The following is a 10,127-nucleotide window of genomic DNA, read 5'->3' as shown; positions in this document are numbered from 1 at the left end:
GACATACCCCGTTCTGAAGTTTATCGAGTGTTCGGACTACAAACTCCCGAGGCTTAGAAACGTGAAGATGACCGACATTTCTGGCATCAGAAACGAGCTCGAGTTTGTCTGGTTCCTGCTCGATAACTCTCTGGAACTCGAGACTGTCCTCATCGCTCCGTGTCTGTCGGATTCAGACGCCAGAGTAGATATGCTCATCGATCTGCTCAAGTTCCAGCGTTCATCTCCCCGAGCTAAGATCCTTTTCCTTCAGGACTGATAGATTCCCTGTTCTTGGAAAAATAATGTGAAACCGACATTGTAGAAGAAAAATGGAATACTTTATGACAAAGCCATTGAATTTTCAATGTGAAGAATATTTGAATGATAGCAGAGAGGCATTCCCAGAAGGGAGCGAGTCCGGAGATGACGATGTCATGGTCAGAGAAAAGTTAAAATTTGCAAATAGAGACCCTAAAAATGGTAATTATTGTGAAACTCACCTCCTTATATGATTTGAGCTAGATATACCCTTTTTATTTCTAATTGAATTAAACAGTCCAATTAGTAATATTTTTGTGTAGATTTTATGGAAATAATTGACCTCATTCTACCTGGTATATGTATATATGTGTATATATAGTCCACCACGAAACATCAAGATTTTTTAATATGATTCACTGATAAAATGTGGATGCAGATGCCAAAGAAGTAACAAACAAATTACAGGGGTGTTTCTGAAGGTGAAAATTAAATGAGGGGTGTTCTTGAAATTTCTTGATAAACGGTAAAGATCGTTTATAGGTACGGAAACTCGGAAGAAACGCAGAGCCGTAGTTCCCCACCTTCGTCTCGTTTAGGGCGGGAGAGAGATTCTTACATTTCCTCCCTCCCCCCTCTCTTTCTGCAGCTCCAAGAGGTAATCAATCCGAACCGTTCTCGTCTTTCATTTTCTCCTGTATCCCTCTCTTTCTCTCGTTGATCCTGTTCTTCCGCTGGTCCAATCTGGTGAAATTTTATGAATTTGGGGATCTCAAGTTACCGAATTGGTTCTCCGAGTTCGTGTAATGTTAAATCCGATGCAAGTTTTTGATTTTTCAGACATGGGTCATGCTCATTTTCTCGCTTTCATTCTAGACACCTTCGGATGTATGATTTGATGACGTTCAGTTTGCTGTATGGTTTCGGCAGGTTGTTTTCGAGTAGAGGAATCGTGTCTTGAATCGAGAATAAACTAGAGACAATGGGTTATATAGGAGAACATGGTGTAGCAGCTCTTCATAGATACAAATACAGTGGTGTTGATCACTCTTATCTTGCCAAATACGTGCTTCAACCCTTTTGGTCTCGATTCGTCAATTTCTTCCCGCTATGGATGCCGTGAGTATCTCTTTCACACCGTTTCGTCTATGTTTCGTAGTCATCATAGTGAATAATCTGGATGGTGGCAGTACAGTAGTAATATTCTGTCATTTTGATATAGTAATTAAAAGTACCAAACTTTCTGATTTGACCAGATGTTTACGACGTTTTTCCATGTTGGATATAAGGTCTGGTTTCTAGGCTCTAGCATTAGTGTGCAAAGATTGAGATCTTCGAGTCTCTTGGTTGATGCCTTGGGTTATGAAATCAAAATGGGTTTCTTTTGGATTTCTCTTTGCTCCATGGTTGAAGCAATGGTGAGGGTGAAATTTTTCTTTGCATTCAGCTAAATATCTGACTGACATTTCGTGATGCTTTTCCTTTCATGTATTTTCCTGTTACGGCCTGGGACCATTTCTAGACCCAATATGGTATAGTAATTCTTATTTCACATTTTGTCCTGTGTGCTGTTTTTCATGCAGCTATCGCTTCATGCTAATTTTTCCGTTTTTATGTTTTGTTTCCCAGATCACACTTATGGGGTTTATGTTTCTTGTCACATCTGCTCTGTTGGGCTATGTGAGTTATCATTCTTTGTTTTTGGAATCTTGATATTTTTAATCTTTTCGGGTTATCTGTCATATGAATATTGTTTTTGTGAAAAAAAAATTGTCTGTTTCAGATATATTCACCTCAGTTGGATTCTCCCCCACCACGATGGGTTCACTTTGCACATGGTTTACTTCTATTTTTGTATCAGGTTCGCTATCTCTTGTTCTTGGACTTGTCTGAGCTTTTCCATCTGCATGCTGTTCTGATTTTATTCTTTCTGCTGTGTTTTTTGAATTCTTATAATTGCATTTCAGACTTTTGATGCGGTTGATGGGAAGCAAGCACGGAGAACAAGTTCCTCCAGCCCGCTTGGGGAGCTTTTTGACCATGGTGATTTCCGGTTATATATGTTTTTTCATTGATTATTTGTCGTCATTTAGTTTGTAGAAATTGCTGCTGAGACATGTGGTTCATGTTTTATGTTGCAGGTTGCGATGCACTTGCTTGTGCGGTGTGCAATTTCCATCCTGTCCTTTTTCACCATTCATTTATTAGTGACATATTCCTTTACTGGTGCTGATTGTTATAGTAAAAACCAGTTTGAAAGCATGGCATTTGGGAGCACTGCTATGTGCGGAAGAAATACTTTCTGGTTCTGGGTTATTTCAGCTGTTCCATTTTATGGAGCAACATGGGAACAGTAAGTTGTCCATGTATAATCGTCTTTGTTTCCGTTTTTCTGCTCTAGTCTTATATTTTCAGGTTGAGAATTGTTTCATTCTCTGATATTCTACTTGCCGTTATCTAGCTATTTTACCAACACGCTTATTCTTCCGGTAATCAACGGGCCTACAGAGGGTCTTGCGCTTATATACGTCAGCCATTTCTTCACAGCCGTTGTTGGTGAATTTCTCTCCTCCTCTTGCCAAACAAGCTATTTCAATCTTTTTATGATCATTGATTTCTTCATTGCTACTGCTCAATCGACATTTTTCCTTCTTAAGGTGCTGAATGGTGGGCTCAGCAGTTTGGGGATTCCATACCTTTATTTAGCTGGGTACCATTTGTTAATGGTAAGTATTCCCCCTCCACTCCAAAACCCGGCCACACGATTGTGTCAAGAAGAAATACTTGTGTGATATTCACTGAGAAGCCTTTGATCTTTCTCGGTTTCAGAGATCCCGACATACAGAGCTGTACTATACATGATGATTGCTTTTGGTGTTATACCAACTGTTGCATTCAAGTAAGTTTCTTCCAAAATTTAACCACTTTAATAGCTGCTTGAAGATATACTCAGCTAGGCAGCTTGAACTATTTTCTCCATTTTTCGGTTGCAACTTTCGCAGTGTTTCTAATGTCTATAAAGTTGTTCAGTCAAGAAAAGGAAGCATGCCGCTAGCCATAGCTATGGTATTCTCCTCTGATCATTTGATTTTTGGACACATGTTTCGATTCTTCGTCTTTTTGTTTATATCCTGTTGATCCTTGCTTTCAGCTCTATCCCTTCACCGTGCTTCTTGGAGGAGTTTTGATTTGGTAAGTCTTGTTTTCTGCTCTATCGCTCTATGAACCAAGATCTTACTCTCTCCATCATCGACATTTTTCTGGACACAATTTCACAGGGACTATCTGTCTCCAACTGATCTCATGGGTACCTATCCTCATTTAGTTGTATTGGGGACTGGGCTTGCATTTGGATTTCTTGTGGTAAGTGTTGAATCTGTTTTTTACCCGGATTTCTTTTTCTTTAACATGTCTTCTTTTCCTTCACTGTTCTACGATTTAAACGGGAATTTAGGAAGAAACGTTTTTTTTTTTGTAACATTAAGATATAACTTACATTCTAGTCTGCTCATATAAGAAACTTCTGATGGGAGCCTCTTAACATTTCCAGGGAAGAATGATTCTGGCTCACTTGTGTGATGAACCAAAGGGTCTGAAAACGAACATGTGCATGGTACGTCGATCTTATCATTGGGTTTATTATTTAAGATAATACAGAATTTTCACGCATCGGTATTAGCTCGTGTTTCAGAATTCATATCCTCCTGAAACATGTTTTCTAAACCATGCTGAAAAAAAGTCGTAAACTTTCACGAGTAAGCCCGTCCTATTTGTTCTTGCAGTCGCTGCTTTATCTCCCTCTTGCAATTGCGAATGCTCTAACTGCGAGATTGAATGATGGGTATGTTCAATTCTTCAGCTTTTCTCTAGCAGAAACTTCACTGCCTAGTTCCTTATCCACCATCTTTCCAAGTTCAACTATACATTTTCGTGACGAATATTTCCAGGGCTCCTTTAGTTGATGAGCTGTGGGTTCTCCTCGGCTACTGTTTATTCACAGGTTTGCCCCGAAATATCCTCTTCACGGGTCTGTAGATTTCATCGCTTGCGAGATTAGTTTTTCGGTATTATGATCTAATCTCTCGTTCGGGTTTAATGGCAGTGTCACTGTACTTGCACTTTGCGACTTCAGTCATTCATGAGATCACTACGGCCCTCGGAATCGGCTGCTTCAGGTGATATATAACGAGAAACTCGATATTCTTGAGCTAATTCCTAATACGAGAACGAAAACGTTCAAGTAAAAATGCTAATTTTCTCTTGAAATGAACAGGATTACTCGTAAAGAAGCCTGAAAAAGGGGAAAAAAAATCCTCCCAAAGTCTGCTGAACATCTCCAGGTTAGTATTGGCCTTTCTCCCACCTCAGCCTCTCTCTTCATGCTTCTTATGAACTCAATATTTCTGTAATGTGTTGATACATAATATTTTATCTGTATATGTGTGTGTGTGTGTACATAAGGTGTCGACTTTATTTGTTGCGGGGTTAATCTGTTGGGCCATTTTTTGTTCAGGGGTATGCAGATGAATACGAATAAGGGGATTATTTTGCCTTCGGACCAATTTTTACTTGGATTCAGACGTGGAATTTACCTTCACTTTTTTTGTGGGTTAGGACTTTAGGATATGTAATTTATTTTTATAACTGTATGATTTTGTTTTGGGGGGAAAAGAACATTGGAACTATAAAATCAGGGGAATTAGCTATAGTTTTCCTCTTTTTTTTTGTAATGGTTTGAGAAAAAATTTCAAATTATAAGTTTTGTTCTGAAAAATAAATAAATATATATATATATATATATACACATGTGTGTGTATATATTGTTGTTTTCTATCAATCGTGTGTCCTGTGTACTAAACATCAATCGAGTTTGAAATGGGACAGTACCATAAACTGGGACCGGTCCTGAGATATGGTCCTATGGACCACCGCCTATTTTTTGTCGGAAAATAATAATTAAAAAAACAAAATAAATAAATAAAATTATGAATATAGTGTTATAAAAAACTACTAGCCGTATCTAATCATACAAATTAGATAGAAAGTGGACCGGATGTATCTAATCATAACTGATCGGATTTCTGAAAACTAATATTTAAATTATTCGATTCTGAACAGCTAAGACATATTTATGTCGTTTGTCTATATACACAAATATCATTTTATCATGGCATGGCCAAACCAACCAATCAAATCAAAAAAACCCATTTGATAAAACAGCTGATTTTTACATTTGAATTTTATATTCCGGTTTGATGCCAATGTTAACGCCTAAACCGGTTCAATCGAACCGAACCGATATGCCATGCAAACCAAGACCAGACATAATAATTAATTAACAAAGGAAAACAATATAACACAATGATTATGAACACATGAGATTTAAAAAGATAACATTGCAAACCCAAAAAAAAAAATTAAAAGAGATCAGACATCATAATATGACATTTTAAGAATAAAAAAAAAACAAATAGATAAATAATTTAAAGAGACAGAACATAACTTAGAACATTGACATGTCTCGAATGATGCCCTATTGTTGAAGCATGCTTTGCTTGGAGCATGCCTGCTTCTGCATCATCTCGCCTTTTTCTTCCTCTTCTTCATTCCTTTAATTTCAAATAATAAAAATACATAAAATACAAATTGTTAAAAATAAAAAATAAAAAATACAAACTTATGTAGGATCATTCCATGAATTTCACCGTTTTGAGAATCTAAATGTAAAATATGTATGTATATGTTTTGGTTACATTATTTTATGGCATGGAATCTATATTTTTTAATATGTAAATTATAATTCAAAAAACAAAAAATATGGGGGGGGGGGTGTTCTCATGCATAGACAAGACATTCGAGTCGAGTGGATCATATGCAGAGTCCACCACGCCACGTTAAACCTTAAATGTCTTTCGACACATTTACTTCAAACATTTCCATTTTTTTTATTTTTTATTTTTTAAAATTGAAAGCCTTTTCTAACGTCACAATTTATATTGAATAACATAAAAGTATATACATGCATATATATGACACATGTGTATGACATAATGATTTTAAAATAACATAAAATGAAATTTCTCGGGCCAATTCCATGCCTCGGGCTAAAATGCTATGTTGTTTGTTAGTTTATCTTGCAAAAGTCAAACCCATTTTATTTATTAGAAGTTTGATTATTTGGGAATTATAACTTTTAAGTTTTTTTTAACTATATTTATCGAGCGTGTATACGTTTATACAATATATATTTTTTTCAAATTATTTGAATTTCGTTTTGCTTAAAAATATATTTTAAACATTTTGTGACTGTAATTTTTAAACTATTCTTATATTTTATTTGAATATTTTAATCTAAAACTATGTCTAATTTTTAATTTAGATAAAATAAAATAAAATAGTATTCGACTGATTTAATTAGATTTTAATTATACATAGTCAGTCACATTTTTTAAAAAAAATTAGCAGCCTGGATGTTTTATTTTTATAAGGAAAAAATTAAATATGGCCTTCACATCAAATTGCAGCATCACGTTGGGGGGGATTTACAAAAATGACTTTAAATGTCATTTTGACTTCAAGGGTGACCTTGAAATTTTGATAATTCCAATTTTGTCCTTCAATATAATAATTATATTTTATTATTATTTTATTCAGGAGACTTTATTTCGTTTTCGAAAAAACTTAATATTTCTTTTATTCGGTTTAGCGTTTCTTCTAAAAATGGGAGCCAATGTCCATTATAATTATCTTTCGATGAATGTTTTCTAAAATATTCAATTTTTATTTCTTTTATTGTAATTAATTTATTTAATTCTGTAATTATATTGTTAATTTGTTCTTTTTCTATTGTATTTTGTATGCATCTTAGTTTACTATATGTTTCTAAATGTTGTACTGGTGCGTTTAATAATTCGATATTTTTCTTGTATATTTTTTCCATTTTATTCGTCAGAATTTATAATATCTCGTTTAATCTCTCTTACTGCGTTAAATATTGCACTAATCATTCTTATTTTTCGATTTTCCTTATTAAGTTCATTTCGTTCAATTGTTCCATAAGTTCGTTCTCTGAATATACTTTCTATAGTTTCAACTAATAATTGTTCAAGATGATCTAGGCATGGTAAACTTTCAAGATTTAATAAGGATAGTTTTTCGATAAAGTCTTCGTTAAAATTCATTTTGTAAGATTATTGATTTGTGATATTGTTTTTCGTAATTTAGAGTAATCTTCCGGGTTTTCTTCTGATTGTTCAGTGTTGAATAATATAGATGGTGATTCTTGTATACTTAATCTTGGGTTAAGTCGTAACAACGATTTCCGTCCTGGTTCTATTGCAGTTAATGGTCTTTTTAGATAAATTACTGGTTTAAATAAATCATCTATTTCTATAATCTCTTTGTTTCTAAAATTTAAACTGTGATGACTATTGGTTAATGCGTAGTTAATCTGATAGGTTATAGAAAAAGGGTGATTTCCTTTTTCCATGAAATCTGTTCTATCTAGTTTGTATTGGATAACTATTGAATTATCCAAGTCTTTATCTTTCAATGATAATCCGAGTTGTATATTAATGTTAAATTTAATTTTTCCAGAAGAAAGATTTCCTTTTCCTTCGGCTATAATACTTTCTTTATAATTGGTTAATCTGTCATCTCTAATTTGAAAGGTAATCGGGGAATCGATACCTTCTTTGAATGTTGATTTTATAATTATTTGAATAGTACTACAGTGTATGTAGGCTATTTGTTTTCTTTGTTTTTCGGGACAATTTCTGAGTCGTTCTAAGATTTGTTCTTTGTTAATAATTGGGAGAATGAGTTCTCCTGTAGTTTGTTCAATTGGTACTGGTGTTTCTCCAACCATTATTCCGAACTTTATTATGTTTGTTCTCGATAATTGTTTCTTTATTTTTCCTAGTATAGTCTGTTCGAAGTTTTCATCTTTTTGGAGATCAAAACTTATTTTTCGTATTTTGTTTATATCTATAATTCCATCAAAGAAATATTCTTCATCTGATTGTATAAAATTATCGAATGCAGAAGTTGATGCCATACCTGATTCGTTTTTGTAGATAATCCCTGTCGGTTGGTGTTGGTGAAGATCGTTTCCTCGTTGGTGATCCGGAGATCTGATCGGTTTTTTGATATTGTTCAGGGGCGGTGTTTAGTTCCAGAGTTCTGGAGTAATTGATTTGGGATTCAAAAGAATCTATTCAAGGCCTCCAGAAGATATAGATCTTCAAGCCAATCTCTTGAGAGAGATCTTTCAGAGAGAGTTCTGAAACAAATCCGTTTATTTCACTCTGATTTCTCCCAACAGAGAGAGCTCATATTTATACAACTTTGGAACCCTATCGGTTAGGATAAGAATCTCAAACCGGGGCCCGACTTACACACATGGCATTACATAATTATACAATAAAGATTACAGAGATAAGGTTCATGATAACCTTATCTTTTATTGGGGCCTATTGCCGACAATATTATTTCACATGGTCACTAGTCCTTATCACCTTTAATCACGCGTCTGCCGATTCTTCTGATGGTGGTTGGCTGTTTCTTTTCATTTTGTCCTTTAGTTCTTTGCAGATAGTGCATTTGTGATCATCATACCTCATCAGGAAGCTGCAGAGCTGTTCCTTGATAGATTCCTCTAGTCCTGCGAATTTTCCTTCTAAATGATAGAAGTCTAATTCGAAATCTGCTACTGCTTGCATTTCTTCCTTTGAAATGGTCGAATTGTTATAGGTGATGACTAATACGTTACTGCTGGCATAGTTGACTTTGATTTCTGAATCCGCAAGGATTCTTCTTGATGCCTTGAATACTTCCAATAATGAGTGAGCTTCCAGGTCATCTGGAATCTCATATTCTGATGCGTCGTCTCTTGAAGGCAAATCTCCTTTTGCCACTCCAAGGTGTATTACAGCCTGAGACTGTATGATCTTATCTTTTCCGAAGATCGGGATTGAACTTTTAATCTTCATGAAGATGGTTCTTTCTTTTGCGAATCGTTCGAAATAATTCCTGATAATTGGTTTCATCCTTCTTGGGAATTCTTCAAATATTTTCATTGAATCAGTATAAATACTGTCGACTAATCCATGTTGAAGATAATCAAAGGCTAGTAATGGGTTGGCTTCTCCGATGAAGATAGCCTTTGGTCCAGTTCTGGTCATTTTTGGGTAAAAACCCATGGTGGTGTGTTTTTCTTTGTAGCCCAGTAGGACTGGTATTTCTCGAGGGTGACTTTTTTCATGGCCTCTTTTTCTTGTGTGGTTGGTATTTGGGCTATTCTGGGTATTTTCATTGATGGTAGTTGGGCTTTTGGTTCGACTGGTTGTTTTTGGGCCATAGTCTTGTAGGATTCGTTTAAGGCTTTTTGGGCCTCTTCTTTGGTTTGGAAAGTTTGGTGTGAAACCTTCTTTCCGTTGGTATGTTGCGAAAAGATCGCGTAGTCTTCGTATACTCCTCTGAATGGTCCACTAAAGATAGCGTACCATTTGTTTGATTTTTCTTTTATCTTGATATCAGTAGGAAGTGTAACCTGATCTAATCCTTTTGTTGTATGTTCTTGCTTTTCGTCTTCTTCTACTGGTGTTCCACCAGTTGCTTTTATGATGATGTTCAAGGATTTAATCAACTCCTCTCTCTCCTCAAAGAGTTTTGAGAGATTTTCCTGAATAGTCTTGATCTGGTTGTCTTTTTGACTGATCTGATTCTGAATTGCCTTGATTATTCCTTCCATTCTCTTGTTAGAGTGTCTGCAAAACAATTGTTTGCTGACTTAATATATTTAATATATGGTTCATATTGATGCAATTCTAGTTGCCATCTGATTAATCGTCCTTTTTGGAATTCTGGTTGTATCTTATACCTCCAGA

At 35.1% G+C, this 10,127-nt stretch overlaps 2 protein-coding genes across 3 annotated transcripts in view; both read left to right on the top strand.

The window, feature by feature from the left end:
- LOC104824046 (F-box/FBD/LRR-repeat protein At1g13570-like) overlaps window positions 1-347 on the top strand; it is a 3,185-nt gene extending 2,838 nt beyond the window's left edge. The window contains 1 exon segment of the mRNA XM_010555950.1: window positions 26-347. Coding sequence (XP_010554252.1) covers window positions 26-259 — 234 coding nt within the window. The 3' untranslated portion in view covers window positions 260-347.
- LOC104824047 (choline/ethanolaminephosphotransferase 1-like) lies at window positions 293-4,992 on the top strand. Of its 2 annotated transcripts, XM_010555951.2 has the most exons (21): window positions 293-462; window positions 680-898; window positions 1,171-1,359; window positions 1,763-1,772; window positions 1,870-1,920; window positions 2,024-2,101; window positions 2,208-2,283; window positions 2,382-2,404; window positions 2,493-2,593; window positions 2,702-2,796; window positions 2,898-2,966; window positions 3,070-3,139; window positions 3,243-3,306; window positions 3,392-3,432; window positions 3,519-3,603; window positions 3,791-3,853; window positions 4,023-4,081; window positions 4,188-4,240; window positions 4,343-4,415; window positions 4,514-4,580; window positions 4,754-4,992. In XM_010555951.2, the coding sequence occupies exons 3-20, from the start codon at window positions 1,223-1,225 to the stop codon at window positions 4,533-4,535; spliced, it is 1,170 nt and encodes a 389-aa protein (XP_010554253.1). In that variant the 5' UTR covers window positions 293-462; window positions 680-898; window positions 1,171-1,222; the 3' UTR covers window positions 4,536-4,580; window positions 4,754-4,992. The 2 variants fall into 2 exon arrangements, with proteins under 2 accessions (XP_010554253.1, XP_010554254.1); XM_010555952.2 differs by lacking the exons at window positions 293-462; window positions 680-898; window positions 1,763-1,772 and having other exon boundaries at window positions 1,266-1,359.
- Window positions 4,993-10,127: the final 5,135 nt, after the last annotated feature.

This window comes from Tarenaya hassleriana, unplaced genomic scaffold (assembly GCF_000463585.1).
Source record: "Tarenaya hassleriana unplaced genomic scaffold, ASM46358v1 Cleome4, whole genome shotgun sequence".
In the NCBI taxonomy this organism is placed as follows: domain Eukaryota; kingdom Viridiplantae; phylum Streptophyta; class Magnoliopsida; order Brassicales; family Cleomaceae; genus Tarenaya; species Tarenaya hassleriana.
This window is presented reverse-complemented; position numbering and strand designations above follow the sequence as displayed.

Excerpts from the sequence above, each read along its gene's own strand:
- LOC104824047 (XM_010555951.2), top strand. The coding sequence starts at position 1,223 with ATGGGTTATATAGGAGAACATGGTGTAGCAGCTCTTCATAGATACAAA. Across the intron at positions 2,284-2,381 it reads TGGGGAGCTTTTTGACCATG|GTTGCGATGCACTTGCTTGT; the intron begins GTGATTTCCGGT and ends TTTATGTTGCAG. Across the intron at positions 4,241-4,342 it reads CGGCTACTGTTTATTCACAG|TGTCACTGTACTTGCACTTT; the intron begins GTTTGCCCCGAA and ends GTTTAATGGCAG.